This window comes from Lepisma saccharinum, chromosome 16 (assembly GCF_977018435.1).
Source record: "Lepisma saccharinum chromosome 16, izLepSacc3.1, whole genome shotgun sequence".
Classification (NCBI taxonomy): Eukaryota; Metazoa; Arthropoda; class Insecta; order Zygentoma; family Lepismatidae; genus Lepisma; species Lepisma saccharinum.
In genome coordinates this window covers 17,322,402-17,339,297 of record NC_139244.1, presented here as the reverse complement: position 1 = coordinate 17,339,297, position 16,896 = coordinate 17,322,402, and the positions used below count along the sequence as shown (strand labels likewise).

Below are 16,896 nucleotides of genomic sequence, written 5' to 3'. Positions count from 1 at the left end.
CTTCACTTTAAGCACAGCTAGATTCCACCGGGAATCGAACACGGGTCCCATTGGTTACAAGACAACAGCTTTGCCACTGCGCCATTGGGGAGGCCAGCCTTGATATGCACACCTTGATTGCTTGCTGATTTTATATTTTCGTGGAATTTTTAGGTGCATTTGTTGCATGGAGTTGGCAACACTTGCTGCAAAGATTTTAGGAGCGATTCAAACATAAGGGTGAAATAATCGTTCAGTCAGTGTTCGTAGCCACCAAGGTCAGTGCAAGTGTGACGCAATATGATGGCACGTGACTGACAAAACGTAATCGCATTCACACTGAGTGGGTGAGATAGCAGTGAGGGATAGGTTTACACTTAGTATTGTCATTGTAGTTCCTACAGGGAGAGTACGCATGCAGCACAAGCTAGCAAGGTAAGTGTGCTTTTTGATAACAAAGACAACAGTGTTTGCTGATTCTACCTGATAGGATTATCATGCTGTCTCAAGGGTCTCCCCTGGTGAAGACATATTTTGGTATTGTAGATCCCAGGGGGAGGCGACGGGGTTCCTCCAGGGGTGCCCACAGAGGGGTCCATGACGCAAGCGCGCTTGCGTCATGGGACTTTTTTTGGGGGACAAGATTTTATAACAATTCTATCTCGTATCTTCACACAAAAATAGGAGGGATAGTTTAGTTTGATAAAAAGGTAAAGGTAAAGTGTTCCCCTGTGCTTAGCACCACGCCATGAAGGCGTATAGGGGGTGTGGGGGTAACGCCCCACACTTTCTTGATCCGGTCGTGAGTGGGGGTGATGTGATCAGCATCACGCCCCTGACCGCCTTTACCCCCCAGGGTTTCCCCCAGGTACCCATGTTATTCGACGCTGGGTGGGCGCCGGGGCCGCTTTCACCGTTAGAAAAGTTCCCGGATTTGAACCGGCCGGGGATCGAACCCGGGACCTTTAGCATGGTAGTCAGACGCGTTACCGACTGAGCCACCGCGGCCGCCTGACTTGTTATTGATTTTTAGTTATGGTTATTATGTACAGTTTTTCTACCTACCTGTGGGGGATCGCGGCGATGGGGCTGAAAAGAAACACCACCTCTTATGCATTTAGAATCGGTTTGGGGGAGGGGGGACGTACTGTTCGCATTAATACAATGTTAGTCAAACAGACAAACTGTTAAGAATAAGGTTCAGTGAGCCTGAGCAGTTTTTTAGGTTTTATGAAAGCCTAAAGTACTTAATGTAAACATATATTGCTTAAATATGTCTGTATTATCTTGTTCCGCAAATTTTGTCTGACCAAAATAATTTGAATAAATAATTCGGCATAAAGGGGGGTAAGGGGAATGTTCAACTTTTTGGGGGAGTGCGTCATAGTCCTTGGGGAGGGGGGGAATGGGCACCTCAGCCGTTGTATTATTGCCCCCCTTCCCCTGCAAGACTGAATAAGGAACCCTATTGAGTAGAGTCTCATAACGTTTGTCTATGCTCTCAAATATGCAAGGCGGTTGCGAGTGCCTGGTGGAGGCACATAGTGGTTCGGCGCCTTTTTCATCTATGGAATCTATCCTATTTTAATTTTCATAACATTTGATTATGTCACCCGCGGTACTATTAGACACATTTAACATGTGTGCAATTTTCCTGTAACAACCACCCTTTGCATAATAAGAATTAATAGCCGGTGCTCAAAGATTGCGTTTTAATTTTTGTGTCAAATTCATCTTGTACTTCAGTCAGGAGGCAGTGCAGCAACTCGTATGTGATAGCCAGGAAGTAATGTGGGTTATTCTTACCCCGAATCCATAGAGAACCAATAGGAAGTCACGTAACAGGAACACAAGGCATTCACGACGTGTTCGAATATTAAGATGACCTCTTTTTTTAGCACCCAAACACAAAATTTATCATAAAAATAAATTATTTTAATGCTTGATTTGATTTAATTTACTTCGCTTTTCTGTCATTTTTGGCTAATCGCGAAGATGAGGGTGATTGATGATATGATGAAGGGACACTCACCAAGAACACCCATGCCCAGTCCGGGATTCGAACCTGGGACCCGAAGCGTCGTAGCGTGCCGTGCTAACCACTCCGCCACGGAGATTTGACAATTGAACAGCCATTATAACTTTTACTGTTGTAGATACGTATACACGTTTTACCACCTTTTGCATTTATATATGTGTTAGGGTCTCCTCGATGGTATAGTGGTTACTTCATCGCTTTGTAATCAAGGGGTCCCGGTTTCCATACCGGTAGAGGCACATTGCACAGTGCTTCGGATCCCACTTTAAACTGTAGGTTCAGTCCCGATAAGCCTATCTGTGTACAGTGGGATCCATGAGTATTACCGTGCAAATTGTCCATGACTATTTTTGCATTCTGTCTGTTTGTAAGCATGGATTTTTATGTATGCTGGTGCAGAAGTTGTCAACAGCTTGTTTTGAGTTTTATTTTAATTCTTGAAGCTCTTATTAGGTCAAATAAAGTGCACGAACATGGTGATGGACAATTTGCACGGTAATACTCATGGATCCCACTGTACAAAGTGGACTTAGAACTACAATACAAATTCCCATTTATATACATGTTAATTTCGAAATATCGTTAAGAAATGCAGAAAATGTATCAGAATATTAATGAGTCTCTGTGCAAACTCCGCAAAGAAGTGCAAATGATAATAGAATAGATATACGTATTTTGTACTCGTGTGAATCACTTACAGGCCAGCCTTGCAACTAACTGTCATACAATTACATCATATTTAGAAAAGGATTGTAATTGAGGAGCTCTGACAGACGAAATCAGTAGAGCTTTCTCTGTGATAATATATGACCAATAATAATAAGACATTACGCATGATTAGTCAGCATGAAAAAGTGATTGTGCACGTTACACAGCATATAATGTTTGATAAGATGATAAGATAACAGGCACACTGACAGTCACCAAGACAGAATAACAATAAATTTAACAGACATGCAGACTTTGAACTTGTTACATGAATAATCAAGGATATTTCATGTTCGATTAGCTAACTTAAACCAACACAGGCTCCAAACACACTTACATTGAACTTCAAGGAAGTCCAAAATAGGATGAAGGTACGTATTATCATTCATTGTAAAAATCATGTTCGGATTTCACAATTATATTATGCGCTAAATTTTATAAAATGTATAACAATGACTCGAAATCATTTTCACACTAGTAATTCCTGTATTGTATTGTGACACTTCCACGTAGTACACCCTGGACTGCATTGTTCAGACTAACGAGGCTCTGACGTCTGGATGCATGGCCAGTATAATCCTCTTTGGGACATGTGTTGTATGCTGTCCATATTTGTTTGTTATTGTCCCTTCATCTATTTCATCTAATTACCATTCATCCTCATCTAAGTTACTAAGGTGCAAATTAGTTTTCGTACAAAATAAAAGTAAACATAAATGAAATACATCTATGGAGTTGCTTGCAATAATGTTCAATGTGTGTCGAAATGCAAAAGCAATGATAAATTTTTATGCATTTTAATGGATTCCAGACGATTTATGAGGTTAATTATGATATATTCATAAGAAGTACTTTTTTTTAATATCATGAGTTGTACTAGCAACATTGGTTGTCAGATGGCAGTCAATCAATACCAGGATGCAATAAAATATTTGAAATTTTTCGTACAAAAACCTAACATTTTGTCCTCCCGTACTGGAAATTTCCTGTCAAAACATTGCGAAGGCAAAGACGTCACATCATCCTTGTAGGTACTTCATTTTTTAGGAATTCTAACTGTAACCTCTTTGTTTATTTTTAGATGGCGCCCTCTTGGAAGTTGATAACCGCCATTTTCTTCACGTCAATCTTAAGTGGCGGCCATGTTGTCTCTGCAGCAAGAATTCTGTGCTTGTTCCCTTTTCCGTCGGCCAGCCACAACATCGTGTTCCGTTCCCTAACCACCGAGTTGGCCAAGAGAGGCCACGAGCTGGTGGTTCTCACCAGCCATCCCATGAAGACCCCAGTACCAAACATCAAAGAGATCGACATACACTTCGCCTACAATGAACTGAAGAAGAATGACGTCATGGAAATGACCAACATCACCATCTTGTCGGTACCGTTCTTAATGTTCGAGCTAGGAGACCGATTGTGCGAGATGGAGTTCGAGTCTCCTCAAGTTCAAGAGATCATCAACATGAAGAAGCAGTTTGATCTCCTCATCGTAGAGTTGTTCTTCCTGGACAGCTTCCTAGGATTTGCCCATAAGTTTCCAGCACCAATTATAGGGATCAGTTCGTTTGGAGCCATGTCGTGGATAAACACCGCTGTTGGGAATCCAAACATCTTGTCGGTAGATCCAAATCCGTTCCTTCCGTTCAACGATCGCATGAGCTTTGGGGAACGCCTCATCAACACGTTGTTCACCTTCTACTTTGATTCCACGAGGAAGTACTTCTCTCGTCCGTCCCAGAACAAGATTGCTCGGCGGTACCTAGGGGAGGATACGCCCCCGCTGGAGGACATCGAGAGGAATATTAGCTTGGTGTTCGTCAACAATCACTTCGCACTCAACTACCCACGGCCGAACGTTCCCAACCTGGTGGAGATTGGAGGAATCCACGTCAAAGAACCTCAGAAACTTCCAAAGGTAAGATTCCTGTTCTAAAACAGTGATAACATGCAATTGGAGAATATCCATTCTAATACTACGATTGGAGATAACTCCTCTTCTCTCATCTTCAGATGAACAAATTTTGTTTTTGCCTGTGGTAGGTTTCGAACCACTCCCCTCTCGGAACTAGGTACTAGTTTTTGCTCAATTTAATGCCACTATTTCTATGGAGAGGGGACTATATTTGTTTGAATTCTACATTTATAGGGGTTCTGGTCAATTTCTAAAACAGTGATAGACAACTTTTTTTTGGTGCCACACACTTCCCATGTTATTATTATCTTAATTAATTCCAAAGGCTATGAGTAGATTTTCCTAACAAAATTATAACTCAGGCGTGTTGTGAAAAGCAGCTTACTCACGAGTAATGACTACATAATTCATATATATTGCATTTTTAAAATGCCAATAGAATGGAAGCGACACATGAGTCATTCCACACGAAATCAACACATCCCACAACCTGACCATCTCCGATTTTCATGAAATTTGGGGAGTTGAAAGTATGCATGGAACTTAGTAATTATGGAAATTTTGAGTCTCGTTTGTCTTGTAATTGTAAAATTACTAAAGGTCAAATTTCTCAGAAATTACCCTTTCTGAGCCCGTTTAGCTGTACTAAATGTTTTCTAACTCTGTCCCTATTTGGCCTAGGAATCTGAAGTGAAGTGTATTGAGCAGGGAATCGTACAACCTTTCCAAGGATATGTGTAACAAGCCTACCTTTGGATAAAAATAAAATATTGTCACGTGACCTTGATCTTTGACCTTGAATGTCTCAAGACATGTCATCGCCAACGCCAAAATTCGTGTAAAAAATATATTTCGCATATCATGCTTTTCTCTAAAACATATGAAAAATCAAACTGGGACTGCCATGGGATTAGAAGATAAAAAATAATATGTATAGCTATGTGACTGATCAAGGCCTCATTGCAATGTACGTACTAAGGTGAGTCAAAAGTCCCTTAACACCTCCTATAAAATGTAAAGGAGTTATGCTGGGTACAATTGGTCATTATAGAAACATGTTAGGCCCAGGGGGAACCATAGTTGTGTGTGTCAAGCAGAGGTCCGCCATAGTGAATTCAACTCAAACATATTCAATGGAAAGGGGGTGATGTGATATATGAAATCAGGCTAGAATCTCACGAGAAATGCAGAAGGCGAAGGCGATTTCATGAAAATCTGAGATTGTCAGGTTGAAAATTGCACATATCTGTGTTGATTTGGCATGGAATGATTCATATACACTCTTGCGTAGCCCCTCTCCTATGGTCCTATGGAGAAGTAGTAACTCTGTCACACTGCAACAAGGCGTACCGAGTTCGATCCCCGGTGGGAACACATGCCAGCGGTTCAGACCACATTTTATACTCTTTAAGTAAATTCCCGATTCAACTATCTGAGTATGAATTGGACTTTAACGTGCTTCATGGAATCATTAAAGCTCGCAGAAAAAAAAATGAAAACTTTGAAACTTAAAGCGAATGTTTTCATTTGTTGCTGTGGGGTTTAAAAATGAATGGCATGCAACGTGTGTCTGGGAAGCACGTAGAATTTTTACTGTTATAAACCCACCAACATATCTGTGAAACTTTGGCCTTGAAGCAGTAACACCAGTGTCGAACTTCTAACCCTTGGTGGTGCGGAATGTTCAAGAGTTTTAGGAGCGAGTATGGGGATGCTGGATCACGTTGCTAAATCTAGAAATGAGCAAGTTTGATGTATCACATCATCGTTATACCGGGCCACAGGTTAAATTCTGGCATAATTTAATTACTATTTGTGGTGATTTAAAAGTCATACACCTTGAACAATACAGTGAGGTTTGCAACACTGTGTAAACGGAGACGCTAAGGCTACAGATGTACTGTAAAAATCTCGGATGAGAAAAAAGTAGATAGGATTCATTTGTTTTGCAGCTTTTCTAAAGCCACAGATTAAGTGGTGGCATAATGTCTTGTCTTCTTTCTCCAGGATCTCCAGACGTACCTGGACGACGCCAAGCAAGGCTTCATCTACTTCAGCCTCGGCACCAACCTACGAAGCGACCTTCTTCCGGCAGAGAAGAAGCAGGCCCTCCTCGACGCCTTCGCGGCCATCCCCCAAAGGGTGCTGTGGAAGTTTGAATCGGACTCTCTACCTGGGCAGCCGAAGAATGTCCGGCTGGGAAAATGGCTGCCGCAGCAGGACATCCTGGGTAAGTGAATCATTCACATGCTAAATCTTACTTAACTTACTTAACACTTAATTGTTAAATCAATTCCAAGATGAAATATACGCAGGTGAACTTACGTTCTTCGCATTCTGTAATTCTCGCATGACGTAACTTGAAAATCCTCAGATTTGCACAAAAAGTTCGTTCTCGAATGTCCTTTTTCCAAATACGACATTCCAAGGAACATTCGACGCAAGTTAATGCTTATATAGGAAATTTAATGTAATAGAACCGTTAAAATTATAATACTGCTACTGGTATTCTTAAACAAGTGACGTCATCCCATAGTGGCCATTGAATAATTCAATCAATATAAGTTATTTAATACTTACGTCTGATTGACTCATTAAGATTTGGATTGAATAAACCAGTCCATGAAGTCAGCATATACTGTTGGGCATTGCATGGAAAGTTGTCCTTCTCCATGCGAATAACAAAATGAATATATATCTGAAAATTATTAGTGTTTTTAATTGCATTAAGGTTTTAATGTGAATTCATATAATTTGCGTATTTCACCAACAAAAATTATTAGCTCCGTAACCTACCTAGGTATATGTTTCACAGACAAATGAAGTCAAATTTTGCTACATTTAAAGCGTCACATACGTAACACATTTTCATTAAAACTTTTCATGTATTCAGGCTATGTCGTCAGACTCAAGTTTTGTTTATTAGTAAGCAGACAGCACAAAGTTCTTCATAATTCTATGAAATAAGTTCATTATGAATATTTTAATTCAATCTCATGTCCAGAACTTAAATTTTGTATGTGAAATGTTACACTCGTAACAGTCATCCCCAATCAGGTTTCCTGGTTGTCCTAGTTCTGTTCGAATTAAAATACATAATGTATTGTAGAAATACCGTTGCCTCAAAAGTAAGTAATTTCACAAAAAAATAATTATTACAGGCATGCAATGTGTTGTTACATAATTTGCAGTTTTTCGTCTTGCTTTACATAACAATGTTAGGTGCTAACGACTGTGTGTATCGTTCAAGAGCTAAAAACGAGGAAACGTGCATATTTACATTGTTTAAAGATTGCAGATTCCAAATATTACTGTTTAAATCTGGTCAAAGTATCAAATGACTATTTACACCCATTTAAAGGTGGAGCAGGAACCAAAATATGATTTCAACATTTTTTAAGAACGAAGGGATAGTCAAACATACTTACTCTTTATTGTTTTGAAGTATAATAATCCAACCAATAAGAATTCTATGTATTTCTTTTTAAGCTCACCCAAATATAAAGCTCTTCATTACCCACGGAGGGTTGTTGAGCACCCAGGAGGCGTCCTACAGAGGGGTTCCACTAATCGGAATCCCATTCTTTGGCGATCAGCTCTTGAACATGGCGCGAGTACAAGCAGCTGGATACGGACTCACTCTAGACTACAAAAACCTAACCAAGGCCAATATCTTGACAACAATCAAGACCATTGTTAATGATGCAAGGTAGGTATTAAAGGAAAAGTATGATTAAAGGATGTGAAAGGAAAAGCACTTTCTAAATGTTGCGGTTGCACAAATTGATTCCATAATCTCTGCCTTGAACCCTTCGATTCTTTTAGTTGAATCGGATATTGTGGTTTGATTATTCTTAATGGGTGTGACATTGCTTATTGCACTTACACTTCAGAACAGTCTAATCTATAAGGTCTATATTATGTAAGCAGACATGTATTTCTTGAATTGGCGACTTTGTATTCTGCATTTGAGTTGTTGAAGAATAATTTATGAACAATTCTCTGCTAAGTATCAAACAGGATATTGGCTCTCCTTGTCACTGTTGGAAAGACATGCTACTTTCGTCTCACGATTGCCTTTTTTTATTTACATTACTTATTGTTAGGGCTAGGATGTTTATGCTATGACTTAGCATATTTTTTTTTCTAAGGGTGATGTGTTCCCCAAACATATAGAAATTCATATTATGAAGAAACTAATAAAATTAAGCTTTTTAAGGGCATATTTGGCCATTTCTGCGTGATAGAGCATATTGTAATGGATTTTCGGTCATATTCAGCATATTTTTGCATTTTCAAGAAATATACCGTCATTTTCGAAGTGGATTCTTTCGTACTCTCATGTTTACTCGAGAGTTTTTTCTTTGGACTGTAGCAATTTTTTTTCATTTTTATTTGAAAATTTAGAGAAAGTATTCATTGTGCATTGCAACTCAGGACCCATAAAGTGAACTAAACGTATGTGAAAATATCTCAGCATTTAGATATTGATGTTTGAAACAGTCCAGTTATAACGGCATATTTTTCAAATTATAGTGCATATTTTGTAAAATTTTAAGTCATGAGAGCATATTTTATTTTGCATATTTTGATGATTTATAGGTCTTATTGTACTTATACTTCAAAACAATCAAACCTGTATGTTGTGTAATCAAATACATATTTCTTGAATTAGCAATATTTTAATACCAAGTATTGTGACGATACAGTAAGATGTAAATGCTTGTTTACATAACATATTTGATGTTATTGCTTAGAAGTTATTCGAATCTTTGGTAAATTAAAGAATTGGGTTGAATCGATTCAAAAAGGTTGAGGGGTGTAAGGGACGATCTTCTCGTGGCACCCAAAAGTCATCCTCACTTCCACGCAGTACATCCCGGTAACTGCTGCTTGCAATGCAACGAGGCTCTGGCGTCTGGACCTACGGCCACTATAATGCTCTGTAGGGTTGTGTTGTTTGTCCTTGTATGTGCTCAATGGCTCTTTACAGCCTCAGCTTTTAACAGGAGATTTTAGTCCTTTAGACAGTATATTGATTGATTGAATTGGTGTTTTAAGTCCACTTTATGCACAGTAAGGCTAATAAGAACTGGGCCTACAGTTTAAAGTGGGATCCGAATCACTATGTTCCTCCACCGGGTATCGAACCCGGAGCCCCTTGATTACAAGGCGACGACGCTTAGACGATATAGTTTTAGTTCTTGTTTAGTAGTGATTGAATGAATTAGTTTTAAAAATTCAGTAAGGGCATTTACAATAAATTTTATTTTGTTGTTAGGGGCCACTTATTGCCACATTTTGGCTTATCGCGAAGATGAGGATGAGTGACGATATGGTGAAATTGATGAAGGGACACTGACAAAGAACGCCCATGTCCAGGCCGGGAGTCGAACCCGGAACCCCAGGCGTCGTAGTGTCCTGTGTTAACCACTCCGCTACAGAGGTCGGCGATAGTATCAATTAATGATTTACGAGTAAAATTGTTGAGCCTAGGGCATCGACTTAAAAAGAGAGAGAGAGAAAGAAATTATTTGTCGGGCCGCTGTTTAAGGCAAGTTGAAAATCACTAGTTTACATTGTCCAATATCCTAGTAGCCTACAATTCAATGTGATCTACGAGTAGATTACCAGTTTTTTTAAATCAAAAGTAATAACCCTAAGGGGTAGTATCCCCCTGCTTTTCACTTTTTCTTATTTTTTACATTTACCAATGTATTAACACATTATTAAAGGAAATTAATGTAATCCAACTATTGAAACTATAATACTGCTATTCTTTAATAAGTGACGTCATCCCATAGTGGCCAATGAATAACCCGGACGAGCCCCCATTTAGTATATACAGTGCGTTCATTTTGGCTGTGGGCCGAGATAGCGCGTGACTACAGATGGCGCGGATGCCGGCATTTTCGACTCGTGGCGTTTACCAGTATGCAACACATGTCTACGTCACATTACTGAGAATAGAACATCATGCATGCCACATTTGCTATAACTTTATGCAGAGGCGTCTCCTGAACGCATGCGGTGCATGCTACGCATGCGTCAATTGTGGGAAAAAGGACAGCTTGCTCTGCGACGACATTAATGAGCATTTCTACATTCTAATTTCTTCTTATAGGAGAAGTATTTATTTTACATGAGAGCGCTCAACTAAGATTATATTACATTTCTTGGATCTGAAGTGACGCATGCGTCAGTTGTGGTAAGTGGGAAAAGAATTATTACTTTCTTTCACTTCAGATCCAAGAAATGTAATATAATCTTAGTTGAGCGCTCCGTGTAAAATAAATACTTCTCCCAGTGGCGAAGATATAGTACAAGCAATGCAAGCACTGCTTGCACTATTAAAATAGTATTTAATGTATTTAATGTTGAGTGCCTTATTTAGTTTCTATCGCACTCGATTTCGCGAAATTTTACGGCCGCAAACTCTCTCAGCAGCCCGTTGGCAAGCACCAAACTCTCTGCTTGCAGCCACTGTGCGGGAAACCAACGCTTCTGAAGTATCATATGGCGAAGGGTAGATGCTGGTGAAGGTACGGTCCCCAAACCACTAATAAAAGCTCTGCTTTTCGGAGCTTTTCGGCTTCTCGAAAACACCCGAGCCAAGCAGAAAGCAGACACTACTATCAGAAAACATATAAGTGTTAACATGATCTCGAAGATGTATATTTGCTTTATTATAAACACAGAATTATTGAAATAAATCATTATAACTGTTCCAATTCCACGTAAACATACTTTAAAGCATTACTTTAACTTTCACGATTTGTAAAACGTGCAGATAAACATGTTGTCCCCGGCGCTGGAGAGCACTGGAATCTGCAGAACAGCTGGCTATTGTCCGCCTCACACTCTCTCATCTCAAATTGCAACGCCACGCCAGTGTTGACAACTACTACCAAATAATTTACACGATATTTTTCGTGAGTTTCCATACAAACAAATTCAATAAACTGATGTTTTTTCGATAACACTTATGTCAAGAAAGCAATGAAACAGTCTTCTGAGACCTGCAAATAGCAAAAACGTTAAGTCCTAAATGCTATCAAACTCAAAATACTATTTTTATTAATATGATACATAGTCAAAAAAAAGAACCGGCGTATTTTATTCCTGTTCTAATGACTTATTATTCCAATGCTTCATATAATTTTAAGCTTCAAGTCAGTTATTTTATTCTACCGTGAACAATAATTTTTACAACGAAGTTGGTATCACTTTTCTGTTAGTTTCGGAGCTTTTCGGAACATTTTCCATTTGTGTGGGAAGAACGAGTGGTTCAAGTAAGAGTTCTCTTTTGTTTGGTGTGCTGAGAATTTACCAAAACAAACATGGATATTTCAAATTGTGTACGGGAAACTTTAAGTAATAGCAAGTTATATCAATAACGTGACCAAGAATTTGAACTAACAAGCATGGCTGTTGAGAGAGGAGTTGGGGATTATTATTATTATTATTTAAAATGCCCTTTCTCTCCTAGAAAAACTGGGACAACAACCCCCTCTCCCACTCTTTCGGAGTACTGCATTGCTTGCCTTTCCCTTAAGACCAAGCTTCGCCATTGACTTCTCCTATATGAAGAAATTAGAATGTAGAAATGCTCATTAATGTCGTCGCAGAGCACGCTGTCTTTTTCCCACAATTCACGCATGAGTTCAGGAGACGCCTCTGATTTTATGACAGCAAATTCCAAATAAAGGTAAAAAATTGCCATCCGTTTGAACACAGTCTCTCACTAGCAACTTTTTCTTCTAGTTTTAAGGAGAACGCCAATCGCTTGTCCCGTTTACTCAAGGACCAACCAGAGACCCCCCTGAGCAGAGCAGTGTACTGGACGGAGTACGTCATCAGACACAAAGGTGCGCCCCATCTCAAATCATCCGCCGTGGATCTGACGTGGTACCAGTATTCTCTGCTAGATGTCCTCGCTGTCATTGCATTGGCGGGTTTAATCGCTGTGAGTGTTGTGTGTCTGGTTGTACGAAAACTGTTCTCTCTAGTCCTGGGACGTAAGAAAACAAAGAAGGAGTAATAACTTTATGTTCGTAGTGCTCAATTTTTTCATAATGATTTTATTTTTAGTAATAAAAGTATTTTGTAAACTATTTTGGTTTATGTTCAACTGTTCAGCAAAAATTGTGTAAAAAAAAACATTCTCCTCATTCCAAAATTTACAATCTCCTTGTTCAGCTATCCTTAACCGAATAACTTTTATAGTTACTTTAGATAATATAGTCTCTAACTAGTATGGCATGTTATATACATAGATTACAAGCGGTAAGGTAAAGGTAAAGTTCCTGACATGAAGGCACATTTAAGGGATGTTTGAGGTAGGGCCCCTCACATACTTGATCTCGGCCATTTTGGAGGAGATGTGATCAGCACCACACTCCGGCTGCCTTTACCACCCAGGGTTGCCCACAGGTACCCACTGGTTTGAGGCTGGATGAGCCCCAGAGCCGCTTTATGCGGGGACAAGGTAGGGGAAATCCCGACTTAGATCTTGCTCCTTTTCTTCATTGATGACCTTAGGAGAATAAACATTTATTTTAATTAAATTATTATTAGCACATCAACGCGCCGTGTGCTTTTTCCAAAGTTTTGCTACTGTAGATTATAAGTTGACTATATTTAATAACCTTAATGATTTCCAAAAGAATCCTTCTCTTCTGTAAAAATTTAAGATAAGAAGATATACCCTAATGGAAGATATTCGACTTGACGTCATCACGCAGTGTACAGTGGTGGAAAAAAGTTCTTCCCCATAAGACTTTAATGGCAGTAAATAATGCCGGAAGGGTAGGCAACACACATTGCACCATTAGGTGATCGGGTGATTCTGTCTGTCTCAAGAGCAACTCGTCTTTCATGCAAAAGCTAACAGGCACAGGAAATGTAGGAAAGTCACGTGACTTGTCAGGTGGAATGTTGTTCGTCAGAAAATCGCCTTTTCTCAACCCAGGTCGCAGAATCGACAAGAGCTACACGTTATATCTCCGAAAATGATTCCCCTAAAAACGTTGAACGAAACGTTAAAACAATTCTTGCCTTAATTACTGTATGTGCCGCAGTAGCACAGTCGTTAGGGCGTTTTATTACCATGCGAGAGATCTGGGTTCGATCCTCGACGGGGGATAATCGGGATTTTGTCCACCTGTTCAAGCTGCTTCGGTGCCCACCCAGAGTCGTATAAAGTCGGTACCTGGACGAAACTCTGGGGAAGGGGGGGCATGGCGGCCAGGGGCGTGGTGGTGCTGATCACATCATTCCCACCTTCGGCCTGATGAAGAATGCGTGGGGCCCTAACTCCACTAACTCCACAACCCCTATACGCCTTCATGGCTTGGTGCAAAGCACAAGGTAGGACTTTGCATTTTAATTTACTATACATCATTTGGCGGGGAGGTATAATCCAAACATGTGAGGTGATCCTTTTCCCACTTCTCACTCCATTCTCAGAAATAAATCGCAATTCCAAACACTGAAAATGCAGCACTTTCTACATCTTAGCATGCAAATATCTACATAGTAGCAAAGTAATGTGTGGAAAGAGAAAAATTAACGATTTGTAACGGCACTCTGGAAATCTTTTAGTTTATTTTGTTTCAATTTGAACTGACATTCATAACATTCATTAACAATTCCAATATTGACAAAAGAATAGCTTAGGCGTTCTGTTACTTTCAACTCTTCATTATCGTAGTCACCGTAACTCTCTCTCTCTCTCTCTCTCTCTCTCTCTCTCTCTCTCTCTCTCTCCCTCTCTCTCTCTCTCTCTCTCTCTCATCCTTCCCGATGGCGCTGTAGTAGAGGAGTCGCATTGTAATCAAGGAGTCCCCTGTTCGATACCCGGTGGAGACACAGTGGTTAGGATCCCACTTTAAACTGTAGATGCAGTCTCGATTAGCCTTTGTGTGCATAAAGTGGACTTAAAATACCAAATGAAAATAAAATTCAAAATCACCGTAACTCTCTACAAAGCCAGAGGATACACTTTTGAAACCTGTTGAGGCATTCGTATCATTACCCATCATATTCGTCGTCGCGATTATCGCAAGAGGTAAAAATGCGACACAAAATAACCCAAACAGAAGCTTGGAATCAATCTGAATATTGGTTACGTTGGATACGTGGTAGAATTGTTTTAAATATCACTTCCTGTGATGTAATAGGGTTTTTGATTAAGGACCATTTCTATAATGGATATCGTTGATGCGAACAATAAGTAGTTTCACTTTCACCACACCCTTCGGTTGTTTAGAAATCATAAGGAAGAAGGATCTCTAAATTTCCGCTTTCACATGTCAATGAAACTTTAAAATAAGTTCAGTGTAGGTCACAAAAGAGATTTACATATTGTTATGATATCTTTTAAACACCACGAAATCTAATTCCAATAGAATACGATACTACTCCTTAGGTTCCTGTAAATGTTCACCATTAGTCTGGCGAAAGAAAGTAACTAAGATTTCCGTGTTTCCTTGACGAAAGATAAGGCGCCTGCTTGTAGCGAGCAAGCACCAACTGCTTCGATCAGTGACCTTCACTGCCAGAGTGACTCACAGCAGGCCTGCGCTCGTTCCAGTGTGCGTATGAAACAGGTATTTTATTTCGTTCGTTCCAATCCACAGTTATATCACGCTAACATTCTAATATTTTCGTAAAATATGTAGTAAACAAGTTGTATACATTGTGGTTTTGCAGAGTGTTGTTGCCTGCTATTTACACGCGGGGGATGGGGGTGTTGTAAACATTTCTGAACCCAAAGGTCGAGCACGAAGGAAAAGTTGTGTAAGCAGTGGAGGTAATAACAAGGTATTGGAGGTTGAAGAAAATGCTGGAATAAATTATATCAGAAATTGAGTAAAAACAGTTTTCATCACACATAGGGCTATCAGATCACTCTTCAGCGCAAAGTAGGACAAATTGTCTCAAAATGTTGGACACGAAGGCATTTGCAGTGAATATATAATAGGTTACTAGGACATCTTAGCATATAACGAGAATATGACACATCTTCAGCTCAAAACTTAATGTTTAAGTGAACGCTTGAGTTTAAAATTCCTCACCTGCTAATTAATAGCACGGCTGTATGTCATTTCAACTTGTGTATGTAAGACAGAACGTTTTTCGTCGATATGGGGCCAAGAAGAGAAAACAATCCATGAATTCGGGAAGGTAAAAATTCACAATTTCGTAAACAAAGTCTGGAAGTTCTTGTTTATTAATATGTAAAAAAACTACTATACACTGGGAAAAAAACAGAAATGTGTGCCTTAGTTCTCCAATAAGGAGAATAATTACTTGTTACTTCGAACAAAGTACCGACACTTATATCGATAAAACTTCACAAAGTAAGCATTTTTATACATATATCCGAACTTTTTCGGATCTAGAAAATCGTGAAGTAATTTCTGAGCTGGGATTGTAATTGTTTTTCCGAACATCCAGTAGCAACCATGCACACTCTTTGATTTAAGCATACTTCTCCAAGGAACCACGTTATCTTAGACTTCCCTCAGTGTTTCTGTTTCTCCATCTAATTTGAAGTTACGTGATGCTCAAAATACGTATAAGACATTTGAGATTTCTTTCAAATTCCTTCCGGAGGCCAGATACAAATATAAAATGTAGGACACGTCCGGAAATAAGAATGATTCTTATAAGTCTTTTTATTTTCTTAGTTAGCGTCGTTTTTTTCACCTCTTGCTAATCGCGACGACGAGATGAGTGATATGATGAAACTGATGAAGGGGCACTCACAAAGAACACCCATACGCACGATGGGATTCGAACCCAGGACATCAGACATCGTAGCGCACTGTGCTAACCACTCTGTCACGGACGGAATTCTTATAGCCCTAATCGTTCCTCAAGCATATTTCCTATCTTTAATTACACAGGAAACATAAAGAACAATCTAAATAAACAGGTGCCAGTTCACACTCTAACCGTTATGAAACGTATGCATGTGAAAATGCAAAATAATATTTATTTTTAGGTAGTTGTGACTTATTATTGTATATTAAAGAAATATATTAGTGATAAAATGACGGAAGTAGAAGAACATCTCCAATGAAACACTCATGGATATTTTTATTTCTTGCCGAACAAGGTTCCGAGTTCGAGTTCCGACCAAAATGGATTCATTCTGTATGTTCATTCATGTCTTTAATGTAATCATAAATCGTCGTCATGAATAATTTAACTTCAGAGGAAGAAAACTGAGGTAATTACTAATAAAAACAATAAC

The 16,896-nt window shown here is 39.3% G+C and overlaps 1 protein-coding gene across 2 annotated transcripts; it reads left to right on the top strand.

Moving 5' to 3' along the window:
* The first annotated feature begins 270 nt into the window (after positions 1 to 270).
* LOC146000291 (UDP-glycosyltransferase UGT5-like) lies at positions 271 to 12,746 on the top strand. Of its 2 annotated transcripts, none has more exons than XM_083137784.1 (5): positions 271 to 414; positions 3,807 to 4,637; positions 6,642 to 6,864; positions 8,124 to 8,343; positions 12,399 to 12,746. In XM_083137784.1, exons 2-5 carry the CDS (start codon positions 3,807 to 3,809, stop codon positions 12,673 to 12,675), a joined length of 1,551 nt encoding a protein of 516 aa, XP_082993910.1. In that variant the 5' UTR covers positions 271 to 414; the 3' UTR covers positions 12,676 to 12,746. The 2 variants fall into 2 exon arrangements, with proteins under 2 accessions (XP_082993910.1, XP_082993909.1); XM_083137783.1 differs by lacking the exon at positions 271 to 414 and adding an exon at positions 2,971 to 3,096.
* The last annotated feature ends 4,150 nt before the right edge of the window (positions 12,747 to 16,896 follow it).